The 18,245-nt window shown below is 35.7% G+C and overlaps 1 protein-coding gene across 4 annotated transcripts in view; it reads left to right on the top strand.

Annotated features, from left to right (window-relative positions):
* adgrb3 (adhesion G protein-coupled receptor B3) overlaps positions 1 to 18,245 on the top strand; it is a 226,121-nt gene that overhangs the window by 166,015 nt on the left and 41,861 nt on the right. For all 4 annotated transcript variants that reach the window (XM_048205753.1, XM_048205754.1, XM_048205752.1 and 1 more), the window contains 3 exons: positions 13,541 to 13,667; positions 16,004 to 16,107; positions 16,195 to 16,297. In XM_048205753.1, the coding sequence (XP_048061710.1) occupies positions 13,541 to 13,667; positions 16,004 to 16,107; positions 16,195 to 16,297 (334 nt within the window). The remainder of the gene's footprint in view (positions 1 to 13,540; positions 13,668 to 16,003; positions 16,108 to 16,194; positions 16,298 to 18,245) is intronic.

Below are 18,245 nucleotides of genomic sequence, written 5' to 3'. Positions count from 1 at the left end.
GTTTCCACTGCCATCCGGGTGAAACAGTGGTTGACATTAGCAGTAATAGAATTTTGATCGTGTTATTCTCTGAGAATCCATTTGATAGGAAATATTTTGAACACTTGTAGTGCTGTCAGGCTCCTCTTGTCTTTTCACTCTAAAGTCAACATGAAATCAGAACTGACCTGATTATGCCCGAATGCCCATTATCAGTGTAATTGTGCACAATTCAAGGAAACAATGTCTTTGGAATCTTAAATCAAAATGTAATAACTTGCTTCTAAGGCAAAGCAATAAAGCTAAAAATGTTGAAATTTTATCCAAACAACCACTGAGCCAAGTAAATTGAAATGTTTAAAATATATATAGAAAATTAAAGGGATAGTTCACCCAAAAATGAAAATAATGTCATTAATTACTCACCCTCATGTCATTCTACAGCCGTAAGACCTTCGTTCATCTTCGAACACAAATTAAGATATTGTTGATGAAATCCGATGGCTCATTGAGGCCTCTATTGAGAGCAAAGCCATTCAAACTCTCAAGATCCATAAAGGTACTAAAAACATATTTGAAACAGTTCATGTGAGTTCAGTGGTTCTATCTTAATATTATAAAGCGCCGAGAATACTTTTGTGCGGCCAAAAAACAAAATAACGACTTTTCAACAATATAGTGATGGGCCGATTTCAAAACACTGCTTCATGAAGCTTCTGAGCTTTATGAATCTTTTGTTTCAAATTAGTGATTCGGATCTCCTATCAAACGGCTAAACTGCTGAAATCACGTGACTTTGCCGCTCCGATTCACTGATTCGATTCGTAAAGCACTGAAGCAGCGTTGCAGTCGGCCCATATAGATATTGTTGAAAAGTCTTTATTTTTTTTTGCCGCACAAAAAGTATTCTCGTCGCATTATAATATTAAGATAGAACCACTGAACTCACATGAACTGTTTCAAATATGTTTTTAGTACCTTTATGGATCTTGAGAGTTTGAATGGCTTTGCTCTCAATAGAGGCCTCAATGAGCCATCGGATTTCATCAACAATATCTTAATTTGTGTTCGAAAGATGAAAGGTCTTACGGCTGTAGAACGACATGAGGGTGAGTAATTAATGACATTCTTTCATTTTTGGGTGAAAGAACCCTTTGAGTATAATTAGTAAAATCATTCTGATTATATGATATTCATGATTCATTATTTTTCCTCTCTGAATTTCCTGTTCCACATAGAAATATGGCTAATTATGAAAGTAAATTGGATTGCAAAAAAGCATTTCATTGTATTACTCTGAGAAATACTGTAAATTAGCCTGAAAGAATTCATATCCGGATGTTATTCTGAGAATACTGTCTCTCAGAATAGATCAAGGACCAGCTTACCTCAACCAAAGACACAACCTTTAGCTTCTACAGGAAACGGAACTGGAGTGTGAGATTGTCATTTCCACCAATGCCCTTTCAGAGGCTGTTTGAGAATAATTACTCCAATGTCACTGAAGAATGAGTAAAAAATGAAACGGACAGATCCCCAAACACGGCAAGGCATTACTTCTGGCTCTGGCGTAATCATTTTTGTAGTTGGAAGAAATTATATGAGGGGATACATTATGATAGTGTAAACTGTATTTACCCACTTTTTGAAGTGCTTTTTGAAGAAGTATTATACAGCATACTACCATTATATTCTGTTGTGTTTCTGTGTCATTTTCAAGGACTTTTAGTTTGTTATTGTCATTTTGTGTGTTTGAGCTGTGTCTCATTTCAGAGGCTGCGTCCTCCAGAGGTCGCATTTGAAGGCTGCATACATCCTCAAGGATATATAGGATGTAAAATACTGTAATTTCTTTCTTACTTTGCAATCTAATGGTTACCTTTCTTAAACAATACCGCCTCGATGACGTATGCAGCCTTCAAATGCGACCTCCAGAGGACGCAGCCTTCGAAATGAGACACAGCTATAGTTACTCATTGTTTCATTGATTACTCACACCTGTTCCTCATTTGTTCACGTGTACTGTATATAGTGCCCTCAGTTCTGTTACTCATGGTCTGGTATTGTTTGTGTGTCATGCACACTGATATGTTGCCTGTTCTTTGTTTTGGATTACTCTTTGTTGGATGTTAAATAAAGTTAAGTTGCTATTTGAGATCCGCTTCTCCTCGCCACATCATCATCCTCAGCCAGCTGTGACAAAAGCTTTTATGTATAATGCATTATAAAAGGTATTTATAATGTACATTATAATGCATAATATCTTTTCATTAATAATTGTAACCAAAGTTAAAATGTATTATAATATTTCCAGATTCATTGTTACATCTGAAATTGGTTGATTGTCATGTGCTTTAATGCATTATACTTTCTAAAGGTGTAACAATGAATAGATAAGTATTATAACTGTGGTTACAAATATTCATGAGACCATACATGGCATAATTAATGCATTACAAATACTTTTATAATGTGTTATATAAAGGTGCAGTATGTAGGATTTCTGTCCACTAGAGGTCGCTAGAGGCCTATTCTAAACAAAGGCGTAGCTTGATGATGCCAAGTTTGAGCACAGAATCTTGGGACATGTGGTCTCCACCTCAACGGACTGTGCAAAAGAATAGGGATAGGAGTCGGAAAGAAATCATGTTCATGGATGCGATTATTAACGTTACTGTAGTATGAAGCAGAGCAGGGCAGAGTGTTGTGGGAGCTGAACGAGGCCGCTGGAGCAATTGCGCAACACACGCCTCACGAGCAGCAGAACTTTTATTATGCCACAGTCACCGGCGCCGCTTACGCTTTTCCGGTCATGATTATGAGGTAACAGCTGTTTATCATATTAGATACATTTGAGTGTGTTGAAAATTATGTTATATCGGTACTCTGTGCAATTTGCTGCTCTGTGGTGGCTGCTGTGAGACACTTTTTGCACACTGTAAGCTAGATTGATTTTAGAATATCATATTAAATGCTGGATGGCATGTGTTGATAAATGGCATGCAATTCATTTTAAAAGTATTGTATGATGGAGAAAATGCTGTATTACTGTTACTAAAAATAAAGCTGCATCTGATTATGCTATGTTAGCTATTTAACAAAATAATGTTTTTCTCTGAGGCATGGTAAAAAAAAATTTGATTTAAACAATAAGACTAAACGTGTTGAGCTATAATTAGTTTTCTGTCTATAAATATATCAAAACAGTTGTTCACTTGTCGATTAAAACCGGAAACCGAGGCAGACCGAAGGTTAACGCGGGTATGACACAATTGACAGGCGACTCCTCACACGTCCCGGAGCCTTGGATAAAATTGCAATTTTCTCACGATTTACAAATAGTTGGAAACATTTGGGATATTGTAAGTACTCAAGTGAATAAAATGTATAACACTGGCCTAGTGGTTTTTGGATATTTTACTGCAAAAATCGCATGTATTGCACCTTTAAGTAAAGTGTTACCAGAAAGAGATCATCAGAGGAATAAATTACATTTTAAAAAATAAAATGGATGGTAGTGTACCTGTAACGAGGCGGGACACGAGGTGAGATCCATATGCAAGCTTTATTAGACTGAGTTCGTAGTAAAACAGGCAATTGTGGAACAACAGCAAACAGGTATGGCCGAGAGTAGGCAGAATCGTAGTTGAGGTGCAGGTAATAGGTCAGGGCTGGCAGATAACAATCGTAAGACCAATAAACAATACACGGTCCAAAGGCAGGCAGCAGGGAATCATAGACGGGGAATAGACAGGGTAAATAACAGGCAGACAATAACAATAAGAAGCTCTCAGAAATGTAACCAGAGTATACAAGACCTCGCAATGTGTGTGAGGATGTGACTAGCTTATATAGTCCAGGTAATGCGTGGCAGCTGGGTGTGGTGATTAGTGTTAGCTGATTGGTGGAGTGAATGCAGGTGATTGGCAGGGAGGATTATGGGAAGTGTAGTCCGGGAATGACTGGAACCGTGACAGTACCTGTTGATAATTTGATACATGAGATATAAGGTAGAAACAATGTGAAAAAAATGTTAAATGTTCTTTCTGGAGAACTGTAGAGCATAACAGTATTGGTGGCTCATTTCTTATATATTTGTTTTTGAGGTTTGTCATTCGGAAGTGACTTACTAGTAAATCTTCTACAGGGAATATTTAGTTATTTTGTCAAAAGAATAGTTGTGATGGTTCATGGTTCGATCCTTATGAGGATTTAACCGAAAGTGTTTGGGTTCAGGTTTTTAACCGCTAAACTACCTCCAAAGCAGCTTCTCTGTCAGTACCATGAGACATCTCTTTGTCTAGAATAAATGTTGTGTGGTGGATTTTGAGAATCTAATATTCTCTATTGTCACTTGTGCTTGTGACTATAGCTCTGAGACCCTCTTCAGAGACACCGAGTCTCGTCTTTGCTTTTCATCTGAGTCCATTTGGATTTGGCAGCCTTTCCCCCTTTGTTCCTCAGTGTGCAATTAATAAAGCACGTATTTCTTTTGGCCAGGCTGTGTGGTGACAGGTTCTATGGAAAGGATGATTTCTAGAAATGAGAGTCATGTTTGGTCACACAGAAATATTTGTAGCGCTAACAATTTCTACTTACATTAGTAATTAGTGTTGTATGTACCATACATATCATGTGCTGTTATTTTTTATATATATATATATTTTTGGTATTTATTTTTTTGACTCCGAAAAGAACTAAAAAATACCAAAAAAGGTATGATCTGGGGTGCGTTTCCTGTACAACGACGTAACTCGCTGCTTTACTACCACAGTACGATGCATCGCTGAGCAAATCAACTATCTAGTCAAGACTGTTTCCTGAAACCGTACTGTCGCAAACCTGTCGTTCAGCCACGTTGGTGAATGATGTCACACAGGTGGTGGAGTAATAACTTGAATGAATCCGTTTGAGATCTAATTAATGATAGATTTTTTTTTTTTTGCTATAAATTACAGACATGGCATCTGAGGACTAATTCTTATTTTTCTCAGTTATTTTGCTTTATTTCCAGATTCAATCATAGGCTCATTCTTATGTACTACAGCACATGCGCACTCTTCAAAAACGGTGCTTAAAATTTCATGACAAAGTAAAATATGTAAATGACAATTGTATATACTCGAAATAAAAGATATACATTGTACTTAATGTCAGCTTGCTTATTTTGCTCAAGATAACAATTTATCAAGTTCAGATCATAAAAACAAGAAACTATTCTTCTAACCACAGCTGTCATTTCAACCACACAAGTTTGCGATGCAGTTTGTGAATGTTCGTTTGAAGTTGAACAATGGTTTCGGGAAACACCAAATTGTTAAACTATGTTAGTAACGACGGAACTTGCAACATTAGTTGGCTAACGACGCTTTTGGGAAACGTACCCCTGAATAGTTAAATATGGAAGCTTGTTTCTGCAATGAAATAAAAAAGGTAATTTCGACTTTTTATCTCACAATTCTGACTTTTTTTTCCCTCAGAATTGCAAGATATAAACTCACAATTGCGAGATATAAACTCACAATTGCGAGTTATAAAGTCAGAATTGTGAGTTATAAAGTCAGAAAGAGATATAAACTCGTAGTTGTATGTAATGCGCAAAAATGAGGGGAAAAAAGACTGACTTTTTTCTCAGAATTCTGACTTTACAACTTGCAATTGCATGTTATAATGTCAGAATTGCAAGATATAAACTCGCAATTCTGACTTTTTTCTCTCAGAATTGCGAGTTTATATCTTGTAATTCTGACTTTATAACTCGCAATTGTGAGTTTATATCTCACAATTCTGACTATAACTCGCAATTGAGTTTATATCGCAATTCTGAAAAAAGTCAGAATTGTGAGAAATAGTCAGAATTGCGTGATAAAAACTTGCAATTGCGAGAAAAAGTCAGAATTGTGTGATTAAAAACTTGCAATTGCGAGAAAAAGTCAGAATTGCGACTTTATATATAATTCTGACTTTATAACACAATTCTGACTTTTACCACGCAATTCTGACTTAATAACTCGCAATGCAAGTTTAAATCTCGCAATTCTGAGAAATAAAGTCAGAATTGCGAGATGCAAATTTCCAATTGCGAGAAAAAAAGTTGTGAGATTAAAAAGTCACAATTACCTTTTTTGTGATTTTTTTTTTTTATTTTTTTTTATTTAGTGGCAGAAAAAAACAATCTTCCATAGTTAAAGGGATAGTTCACACAAAAATTACAATTTGGTTATGATTTACTCACCCTCATTTTATTCCAAACCTGTATGACTTTTGTTACACTGTTAGCCCGGATAAGTTGAATTTACTTAAAAAAAAATTGAGTAAACTGGTTGCCCTAAAAAAAATTATGTAATGTTAACTTAATAATTCGAGTTCATTTAACTTAAAATGTTTTGTAATATTAATTACTTTGTAGTTATTACACCTAGTATATTTAAGTTCAATGTACTAAGCAAGTTAACTTGCCACCAATCAAAATTCATCCATGCCTCCCATCATGCATTGCTGCATGAATAATTTGTGAGCTGAATTGTCTTAGTAATTTTCTTTATTCTCACTATTTAAATTTTGCTGTTTTTCTGTGACTTTTTAGTAGCTTGTTTTCTAATGTTCAGAGTTGATCTGTTTATCAGAATATGTTGCTTGTCAACGTTGTTGAGATTCATACGCTGATTCTTGATGTCTGTGTGTGCCTAAAATATTTTGAAAAAAAAAAATTGTATTGTAAAAGTTGATCTTCCACCGTAGAATCACAGTGCTGCTGTAATCAATAATGTAAATCTAACTCAGAGATTGGGCTCTAAATGAGTTCAGTGATTCAGTTCAAATAATGATTATGTGAAAACATAATCAACACCACCTGATCATCTTTTAACTTTGCTTGTCTGGTTGGTTTTAATGCAGTTAAAAGCGCTCAACTAAAACAAACCCTGACCTCGATGATGGTAACTTAAAAATTGTGATTTTCTCCTTTGGTGAAAAACTATAAAAAGGTAAATGTTTGGAAAAAATGTCTGTAGAACAGCCAAAACAAATGTTCCAACTGCTCATCAAAAGCTCCTTGAATTCACACACACCACGACAAAATGGCATCATTACCTGCCGCAAACCAGTGTGTAGGAGGCGTGGTCAGGAGAAAAACTTCATAATTTAAGTGCATTTAACTTACATTTATTAACACATTCAAATACACCCACAAATTAGTAGAATATACTTATATTTTATAAGTAATGCAACCAAACTTAAATATTTTAAGTATATTAGCTAAGAGTGTAATCTGTGGAACACAAAAGAAGATAACAGTCTTATAATGAAAATAAATGGGGTCCAAACAACATTGACCTTCATTGTATGCACATTTCAAAATATTATTTTTGTGCTCCACAGAAGAAAGTAAGTCATGCATGGTTGGAACTACATGAGAGTGAACAAATGATGATAGAATTTTCATTTTTAGGTGAACTATCCCTTTAACATGATTATCGTGTTAATTCGGGTTGTTTTGTTATGATCTTTCTCAATAATTATATAATATCTGTATAATTCCAGTCATTTAATTATTTACTTATTTAGTTCTGTCTGGTCCATGCTGCAAATTGAAAATGGCTTCTATTTAATCTTAATCATCTTCAAATATGAAAATTACACGGTGCTTCAGAAGCAATATGAGGGAGTATGAGCCAGGCCTCTCTGTGCGGTGACCGATAAGAACACAGAGAAATCGTATTTACCAAATTCAATTTTCATTGAATGAAGGGCCACCCGAGTCTGCCCCCTTGAGTGTAATTTGAGCCACTGGAATGGATTTTAGCCCTGTGGTATTATTATAGGCAGCTTATAAAGAGGGAGGGGTCTCTGCCCTGAAAAGCTCAGGCATATAAACAGGCTTCATATTTGCTATCAAAAAAAGAGCCGCTCTTATTGGGCTCAAATAATGTGGATTCCGTGCCTGTTGGTGATAAATTTGAATAAATTTGCTGTTGAGTTAAGTCTCTAATCTGTTTGCATGATTATTTACGTGGACGCATGTTCATTAATAAATTTGTTCGTTAACGTGTTTACTCTTTGCACAAAATCAAAATTGGCCTGTGCAAGCAAACAATTACGGAACACAAATGCACGACTCTATCAGCTCTCTCTGGCATGATTGTGCATATTTTGAGGTGCAATTTTAATTAGCCCCAAGAGATTTTCTCCAACAATGTGGGGAAACAGCTGCTGATTTCGATGACATTCATATCATAACTCTGTGCCTTTCTTCCTGGAAGTCATTATGTATACTCACTAGCGTATACAAGCTCAGTGCGAATGAGAAATCTCATCTTTTTAACCTCTGACATCATGGGTTCAGGCTGAGTGGAACCTTTAAAGGAATAATTCATCCAAAAATGACAATACTGTCATCATTTACTCACCCTCATGTTGTTTTGTCCTTTTGTGGACAGAAAATGAGGATTTTTGTGCAGGTCTCGCATTTAAAGTGAATGGGGACTGAAATTGAAGCTTTAGAAAGGACACAAAAGCATCAAAAAAGCATTATAAAAATAGTCAATACCAGCCGTGCACTATATTCCATGTTCTTAAAATAGCTTTGTGTGGAAATTAGACTGAAATTTAAGTCATTATTCACTAAAAATCTTATCTGCCCTAACCCCTGGGTGATCTGTGAATGATTGTTCCTTTGGATTGAATCTTTTCAGTGAATCATTTCACTTCAGTCCAGTTCACTTCAGCTGGTCTAAATGATTTGGAAATGAATCAGACTGATCTGATTCTTGATTTTGACTCACTGAATAAATGATCCGGGTTGCGGTGGTTAACAACTCACTGGAGAGGTAGATTATCAGTGAATAATGACTTAAATTTGGGTCTATTCTTCACACAAAGTGGTAATATGACTTCAAAAAAACTCAAAATATAGCATACAATTTTGAGGACCACTTTTATGGCACTTCTACATCCTTTTGAAAGCTTTAGTTCCCCTTTCATTGTAATTGCATGGAAAACAGGAACAGCACCGTCTATTGTTTTTCTTCTTTTGTGTACCACGAAAGAAAGAAAGTCATACAGGTTTGGAAAAACATGAAGTTTGAGGACAAACTGAGGTTAAACAGTGTCTAAATTGGATTCCTCATTCATGTAGACTTGAATGCATGTTGTTGATTGCCATTAACACTCTATTTACACGGAAAAACAATGAAGTATGTTCAATTGGCAAGAGAGCCTCTCTTGTAGGTGCACAAAGGCACTGTTTTACAAAATGCTACTGAGCAACAGGAAAAAAGGAGGCCAATGTGTTGCGAATACCTGAAATCACCATTATAATCCTGTTTGCTTGTAAGCCTTGTTCACTTAAATGGCTTACGTTATCCTAAACATGGCTTCAGGATAGCGTTTGTATATAATCAGATTCAAATTATTTCTTCCCCATGTCAGCACAACTGATGACAGGTTTCTCCAAAGCTATCAGTAAGGTTTGGTATATTTCCTAGCATTGTGAAAATGATAAGTTACCTTGATTTAAAGGCAGAATCTTTCTCTCTAAGGCCAAATGTTGCTTAGCTCTGCATCGGTCATGCAGACTCTCACTTGAATACTTACAACTCTATCAATTTTCGCATGTATGAAAAAGCACAGGGCAGCCACACTGTGACATAAATCTCCATTTTTCCCTCGTAAAATTTTGCTCTGAAGAGATAGAGGTGATGACTGGTATAGCAAAGTTCTTGTGATGTGTTTTTTTCCTAAGAGATGGCTTTATGTTCCTTATTTCATATTCAAATCAATATCTATCTATCTATCTATCTATCTAGTGGCGTAGGTAGTAGTAATCTTGAACTTGAGTCACAGACTCAGAGAATTGGTATTCATATTGATGACCTTATGTGGCATTGACATGTTGTGTTAGTTTATGGGTAGCTGACATGCAGTGACTAGTGACACGTTCTGTAATGTGGTTTGCTGTATTCAGTCTAAAACTAAATTTTAAACAGTATTTTTTTCCAAGTTATTTTATAATTATTATGACATTTTATGACCTTAAATTAATTGGGAACTATACTTTTAAAACTAAACTATTAAGAAAAACTGTTAATTGAGAACTTCACTTTAAAAAAAACTTAATTTGTCACATCACAAGATAAAAAATTAAGTAGTGATGTTTGAAAATTAATGTAGAATGATGCTGAAAAGTGATGGGGGAAAAAAGGATGCATCCTAAAATTTTATATAAAAAATATATTCATGGTAAATATCGTAAATAAAATGCTTGAAAATGATGACATAATATGTTTCTTATTAATATAATGAAGTAGTTATCTTCAAAAGTAGTGGCTTTCTTATGTTCTACCTGTTGAACATAAAGTCTCAAGCAGCTGTCACATCTTGAAAATTGACAGGCATTAGCATGGATTCATGCTTTCATGGTGTTTACACCAAGTTCTGACCCTACCATCTGAATGTCACAGCAGAAATCGAGACTCATCAGACCAGGCAACATTTTCCCAATTTTCTATTGTCCAATATTTTAAGCAAGTGTGAACTGTAGCCTCAGTTTCCTGTTCTAAGCTGACAGGAGTGGCACCCGGTGTGTCTTCTGCTGCTGTAGTCCATCTGTTTCAAGGTTCGACGTGTTGTGCGTCCAGAGATGCTCTTCTGCAGACCTCGGTTGTAACCAGTGGTTATTTGAGTTACTGTTGCCTTTCTATCAGCTTGAACCAGTCTGACTATTCTCCATCAACAAGGCATTTTTGAACACAGAACTGCAGCTCACAGTATACTTTCTTTTTCGGACCATTCTCTGTAAACCCTAGAGATGGTTATGTGTGAAAATCCCAGTAGATCAGCAGCTTCTGAAATACTCAGACCAGCCTGCCTGGTACCAACAACCATGCCATGTTCAAAGTCACTTAAGTCATCTTTCTTTCCCATTGTGATGCTCAGTTTGCATTAAATGCATTGAGTTGCTGCCATGTGATTGGCTGATTAGATATTTGCGTTATCGGCAGTTGAACAGGTGTACCTAATGTGGCCGGTGAGTGTGTGTGTGTGTGTGTATATATATATATATATATATATATATATATATATGCACACACACATACATATATAATTTTCTTAATTGGTATTGTATAGGACTAAAGAAGTTGGTGGGCATTGTGTTGTATTTTTTTGTCAGATGTCCAATACTTTTTTCATACAGCATTGAATTAAGTGTAATGCTGAGTTGCTTTGTGTAAGTGCCTTTAAAGGATTATTGTTAGACTCCAGGCTTATGTATAAAATAAACAGTCCAAAAATAACCTCATAACAGACATGAATAGACCCCTGATTTCAACATTATGGCAGTTCAAAGCACGCAGTTTCCTTTATGAAGTGAATTACCGCCAATAACCTGGCACCCTAACAGTACATTTGGTATAAAATATAAATGATTATTATTAAATAATCATAAGTATGAGACAATATAGATTTTTGCTAAAGTGTCATGCTTATAACTATTCAAAATATATCCTCAAATGTCAAAACTATGGTTTACAGTGTTAACTGCTACCCTAAATGTAGTGATTCAGTACCATGGACAGCGGCACGTTTCGGCTATTTAAAGTCATTAGTTTCTCCTCATACAATTGCCTAGAAACCGAGTCTATCTTGAGCCTAGCGTAATTCATACACCCACAGACTCCTCCACAGACTGTGTGTCTTTCAAATTCCACCCAGACCGGAAGAGGCAAGTGAGTAACAAGAGAACAGATGCAACTAAACGGAAAATAAATTGCCTTCTCTCTGGTAGAAAATATATTCAACTTTCAGAAACATGCTTTGGAACTGGAATTACCAAAGTAAAGACATATATATATATATATATATATATATATATATATATATATATATATATATATATATATATATATATATATATATACAAAGCCTTTTTGTTTTGATAATTATGATACCATAGTGTTGCTTCTATAATGTCATATAGTTTGGATGAATTGACCGCATATTGAGTGGATCAAATCATATAGGTTTGCTGACATGGTAACCCACAGAAATCCATTCCACAATGTCCTAATAGATGCCTGGAGTCAGTCGCTATTGGCTTGCTGTCGATGCGGTTAGACAGGACAGGGCCACACTTCGTCTTCCATGAGCGAATCAATCCAGCCTGATTTACGCTGTACACATATCTGCAGCTAAATATGATCCAAAACCAAGGGTCATTTGGTACTGTATGCATGAAATGTGTTTGGATCATTACAGATCATGCACATTTTGGGTACTTGGAAATGTCATGAAATTTTCAGATGACCCATGCATTTTCATATATGAATATATGAACTACAGATATGCTATTACATAATGACCGTTACTCGCATTTAATGAAAGTTATGCATGCTATCCATGCATATGGAAAAGAGTGAGTTATAAAGCTTAATTAAACCTTGAAAAGAGAGCAATTGCTGCGGTTTAATTATGGAGATGTGCAGACACAATCCTGCATCGTCTTCCTCAGGGAAAAGTCACTTAGGGTGTCATGTTATACAGCCTCCGGAAAAGGGCTGTATTTGTTATGCATCGTTTGGAGGCACTATTATTCAGTGTTGCTTTTATACTAGTTACAGTATCAACTGGTTAATCATAGTAGACTACTTTTACTACAGTGTTGACTAACTGATTTCGTTATATCAGAGGTTCAGATATGAATATTTTACACAATGTAATCAAACATTGATCAGTTAAGTAAATACATCCTCGAATGATGTTTATAAGCATTTTCCCCCTTTAAATGATTTATTATCAGGCTAAGTTAAGTTAGATATCAGCCTGCGATCTTTAGATGTAACCACTGCAATATCAGACAAGATGTGTAAGCATTAATAAATATGTGAGATGTCTATTCTATCATTTTGGTAGCCAGAGAAGGAGAAATTGGCTGCTACCATCCAGCCCGTTTTCACGGGGTGGTTAACGCTTCGGCTCGGTTTTTCCCTGACGTTTACGTTTCGGGGGAAGAATACTGTGAAAACAAAAGCTATAAAATCGAATAAACTTCAAACATTTACGGTTAAATGCCGTAATCAGGATGAACGAACAAGAACAGGGGACTATTTCTGAGGTATCTCCCCCCTCCGCTGTAGCGCGAGGCAGGAGGCAAGAGAGTATCAATCTGATGCCGTCCGCCGTTTCTAGGCTGAATTTTTCCCTCAGGAAAGCGTCCAAAGGGCGCTAATTAGAAAAGCGAGTGGAAATACATATCGATAGAGAGAGATAAGAGAAAGCTGAAGCAGAACGTGAGGAAAAGCGTCCAAAGGAATCACAGGTTCGGGTTTATTTTGCTGTGTGGTGTGAGTGTATCTCTGTGAGCAGTGAGTCGTTCAGCACCACAGAGCCTCAGCGCTTCAGTCGCACTCAATACGATCTGCACTGAAATGCGTTGCTTTTACTTTCTGTCGCTTAAGTAATAAGTGAAGTGGGTGAGAGGAGAGCGCATTGTTGAGAATTCAGAGCGACGGATTCACAGGGAAAAAGCTTGTTAAAGCGATTTAATCTTCTCTGTGTTGTGTAGGAACGATTCTTGGGGCAGCTGGAGCTCTAAAGGATGCAGAACTGTGCTCACCGATGCATCCCACACCAAATGCTTATGTGATCGGGTATCTACCTTCGCCATTTTGGCTCAACAACCCAGAGAAATAGTAAGTATTGGAATTGTCTTCTACGGGGCATCTCAAGAGATGCTGTATTGATTAAAGTGCGTGTGTGGTTTTCAAAGTGATATTTAATAACTGACTTTAATTATGTCATATTTGATTAAGATAGTAATCAACCTGTGCAAAGCTTGTGCATGTGTGTGTGTGTGTGAGAGAGAGTGCTCAGAATCTCCTGTGTTTAAGTAATTACTTATATCTGCATATATGTGAGTGTATATCATACATATTTAAATAAACAATAAATCGTTTAATATTTTGATTTATATATTAAAGCTTCCCCCTTCACATATTGATGTAAATTGAGGGTAAAAAATGACATAATCTCCATTTTGCCTTTCCTAAATGTTGCTCAAAGCATTTGGATATGTTCACGTTTGAGATGGCATCAGCTGTAGCCTCTTCATCAGTGAGATTAAATTGGCTATTTATATGAATAAAATAATTCTTAGATATTATGCAGGTATTCCTGGATTGTGCAAATAAATTATGGCTTTCATATTATGTAATAATGGCTTCATCCTCTATTAAAGTTCCCGGACTTATTGATGTAGATTAATGTAACTGTATAATATTAATCTACCTTTTACCTTTGCTCATAGCATTTGGATAAGCTTCACATTTGAGATATAATGCCATCTGCGGTGGTCTCTTTACTAGTAGATTCAGTAGACAGCAAAACATGGCTGTTTTACCCTACAGAGTAAGAGGCAGCCATTTTTTCTCTGCCCATGTGACCAGTCAGTGAATAAATGGCTCCCGTGTGAAAATAATGGTGTTGTCTGCATCTCAGTGATGCAGCAGGGGCAAAGTTTGATAACTCCTATCATTGCAATGCACGGCTGATATGTCAAAATGACTTGTGACTCCCGGGAGCTGGATTGAGGGGGGTTTGTCAGATGGAATTCTGGGGGAAAAGGCATAAATAAATGGACTAGCTGGGATATGCACTGCGAGGGCTTAGTTAAGGCCTCATAGGTTTATATAGATAAGATCATAGGTATATATATATATATATATATATATATATATATATATATATATATATACTGTATATGTAGTGCTTAACAAATTTATTAGACCTCCACCCAATGGAAGGTTTGTCCCACAGCTGCCCTAAACTAACAGTATTGGTGATTACCAAAATCATTTTTTATGTTTCTGTAATGGTTAATCCACACCAGTATGTGTAAGCCTTTTTTAGTCAGTAGTGTTTCTAATGCTAAAATATAATTATTGTCAAGATTAAATGGATTCAAAGACAAAATGCTCAAATGTTTCATCAAAAGCAAATCTTGGGGAACAACTAGATACTATTTGGAAGTCAACAGAGACTGTGGAAAAGTACAAAAAAACAATGCCTTATCAAGGCCAATGGAGACCATACAAAATTAAAATTAAAATAAATGTTTTTGTTATTATGTATTAATACAGACTATTTAGTTGTTTCAGTTTGCTATTTGATTAATAAATGATGATAAAATTTTGACAGAATTTCTCTTTATTATGACAGGTGGTCTAATAAATTTGTTGAGCACTATATATATATATATATATATATATATATATATATATATATATATATATATATATATACTGTATGTATATATTTATATATACAATAAAATAATAAAAATAAATAGGAAAAATTATAACAACTCAATATGTCAGCGAAAGTCCATCCTAAGTTTAAAGAGCCAATCGTATTCTTGATAGACAATTGAAAGTCCCCCACCCTACTTTTAAAACCTATGCTTTTCATTGAAGCATTTTTTGTTTGTTCGCTCTTGAATGCAAAAATACCACTAAAAACCACTATTTTACATGATTTGAGCTAAAGAATTAATTCATCTGACCATTGTTTTCATATTTTAATGTGAAACATAACGTATCATAGTTGTAATGTTAATTGAAGACTGACATTCCGTTTTGGAGATTTCCATGTTTCTCTATTCAAGAAGCTGTACTTGCACTACTGGAAATAACTGCCAAGATAACCTCAAAGTGGACTGACGGCTTAAAACAGATTGTTATGTATTTTAGTTAATTATGCCTTGTGACATTAATCACCCACCTGTTGATAATGAGCACTGTTCATTTGAGTGGGGGCAAAACACATTTTATTCATGTGAAGGGGAGATTGAATGGGGAAAAATGAATTACAGACCAAAAAAAGCTTGTGCTTTAATCCTCTGAATTTGTGCAGTATTAATGGCTGTGCTGCAATAAGCAAGCTCCCCATAATGAAGGCACCGAAATGGGCTTTTATTAGCGGTACAAGGGTTTGAAAATCGCTCACTGAAGCTCTTGTGTGCCATTCACAGGCTATGGAGTACTCAGGGGTTCCATCTGTGACACTAATAGTGGGCTGTGGTCTGTCCTGTCTGGCCTTGATCACACTGGCCGTGGTGTATGCTGTTCTATGGAGGTAAGTGCATAGATGTACAAGGGATATTACAAATAATGCCATGGCACTTTTGGAGGAATGCAACTTTGATAAACCATTTCTTTTCAGGTACATCAGGTCGGAGAGATCAATCATTCTGATCAATTTCTGCCTTTCAATCATCTGCTCCAACATCCTGATACTAGTTGGACAGACGCAGACACATAATGCGGTAAATATTTCAATTTTATCTACTTTTATCTGTCTTTAATGCATTTTACTCGGATACTGCCGGATTTGATTGAAATCGCAACGAAGGCCACCGAGCATTTACTGAACGTTATTTGAACGTTGATTGGTACTTGAACAAAATGTCCACTCTGGATTCTCGTATTTATTTCTTGGCTTGTGTGTGGGCTGGTTTTGTAGGCTTGTCTTGCATGCCAGCTTCTCTGCGCTAATATTATGTCGATCGAGACATTTCCGGATTTATAATGCAAACAAAACGTTTGGTTTATTTATTACTGGTGAAGAACTTTCTGTCTGCTGTTTGTATATCATACCACCCCACCAGATTGTTTTAATTCCTCTATTTTGAGGCATTGTGACTCACTTAAATTCAAGCTGGCTGCCCTAATTTTTTCTGAAGTGACCTACCTACCTATCCAGATGTTCAAGTCTTTGTGTAGTGAGCTACATATTTTGTTATATGCTTATGTTGTGTTTGTATAAACAAATTGCATTCTTTTCATCTAGTAAGCAATTTCTATACATATTTTTATATGCTTATATTTTATACTCTTATGCTGAATAGACACTAATTCTCCCAAAGGAGCAGTTTAGGTTCATTTAGCAAATGTCTGATAATTGAATTGCTTTTTGTTATTGGTTCATTTAAACAGAACCTAAAAGGGCCAGGTGCTTATTCTTCTATTATTCTAATTTAAGCTAACTTTGTGTGATTTGAAGCCCAATTCATGATACAATTGCTGTTGGATTTTATTTCTTTATTGCTGACATTATACGAGTAAATTGTTTTTTCTGTGCGTTCAGACAGGCATGAGATTCTTCTCACCATTGTTTATCAGTATACTAGATTATATTTGAATCTTAAATTAGTACTCAGCAAGCCATAGCAGTTATTTTTAGCAAATGAGTACATCGCTCTGTGTCCAATGCCAAGGAGAAATGATGCTGATGCCTTTATGTTCAGAGTCACTAAATACATTAGCCAAAATCCAGCTGTCTGCAGTCTGAATTATACAATGCAAATGCAAAATGGACATACACAGGTACGAGACAAGAAAGATTGTATCTGTGTAATCCATAGAATAGACATTTGACTGTGAACTTTTTTGCTCTGAGTTTGTAATTCCACATACGAGACATAAAAGTTACTCTTTTGATTTATTGACATTGTTTCATTGTTCTCGCTGAGATGAGTGAGTTTTGACATCAAAATCTAAACTATCCTAACCTCTTTCCAAGTGATCAACTTCCCTAAGGACTAAACAGTCTTTCATCATCAAACTATTTTTTTTGTTCAGTTAAGGAAGCTGGGAGTGAGAATTGTCTGATATGAGTAGCAAAAAGATTTATTTACTTGCAAGTCTTAAAGGGATAGTTCACCCAAAAAATGAAAATCTTCCCATAATTTACTCACCCTCAAGCCATCCTAGGTGGATATATCTTTCTACTTTTAACCAAACACAATCAGAGGTATAATAATAAAAAAATATCCTTGTTCTTCCAAGGTTTATAATAGGAGTGAAGGGCACCATTTTTTGATTCCCAAAAAAGTGCATTCATCCATCATAAAAGTAATCCATACAGCTCTGGGGGGTTAATAAAGTATGTAAACTGATGTGTTTTTTTTTTGTGTGTTTTTTTCCAAAAATATCCATATTTATATAACTTTATAAACTATAATAACTGGCTTACGGTACTAAATTTGGGATCATTTTCATTTTTGGGTGAACTATCCCTTTAAACTAAAGTTTATCCTGTATGTGATGATGATTAGTAGATAATGCATCGCAGTAAACTTGAAGCAAAACTCCCTTAGTGTTCACAGCCCAAATGGTTCAGTTATATAACAGTCTCTCTGCAATATCCGGAGCCCACATGAATCTGAACATTTGTTGCCATTGTAAACGCCTAAATTTTAGGATCCAGGTAGG

The sequence above is a fragment of the Megalobrama amblycephala genome, linkage group LG10 (assembly GCF_018812025.1).
Source record: "Megalobrama amblycephala isolate DHTTF-2021 linkage group LG10, ASM1881202v1, whole genome shotgun sequence".
Classification (NCBI taxonomy): Eukaryota; Metazoa; Chordata; class Actinopteri; order Cypriniformes; family Xenocyprididae; genus Megalobrama; species Megalobrama amblycephala.
Note: the sequence above shows the minus strand (reverse complement) of the source record. Positions and strands in the feature narration are given on the sequence as shown.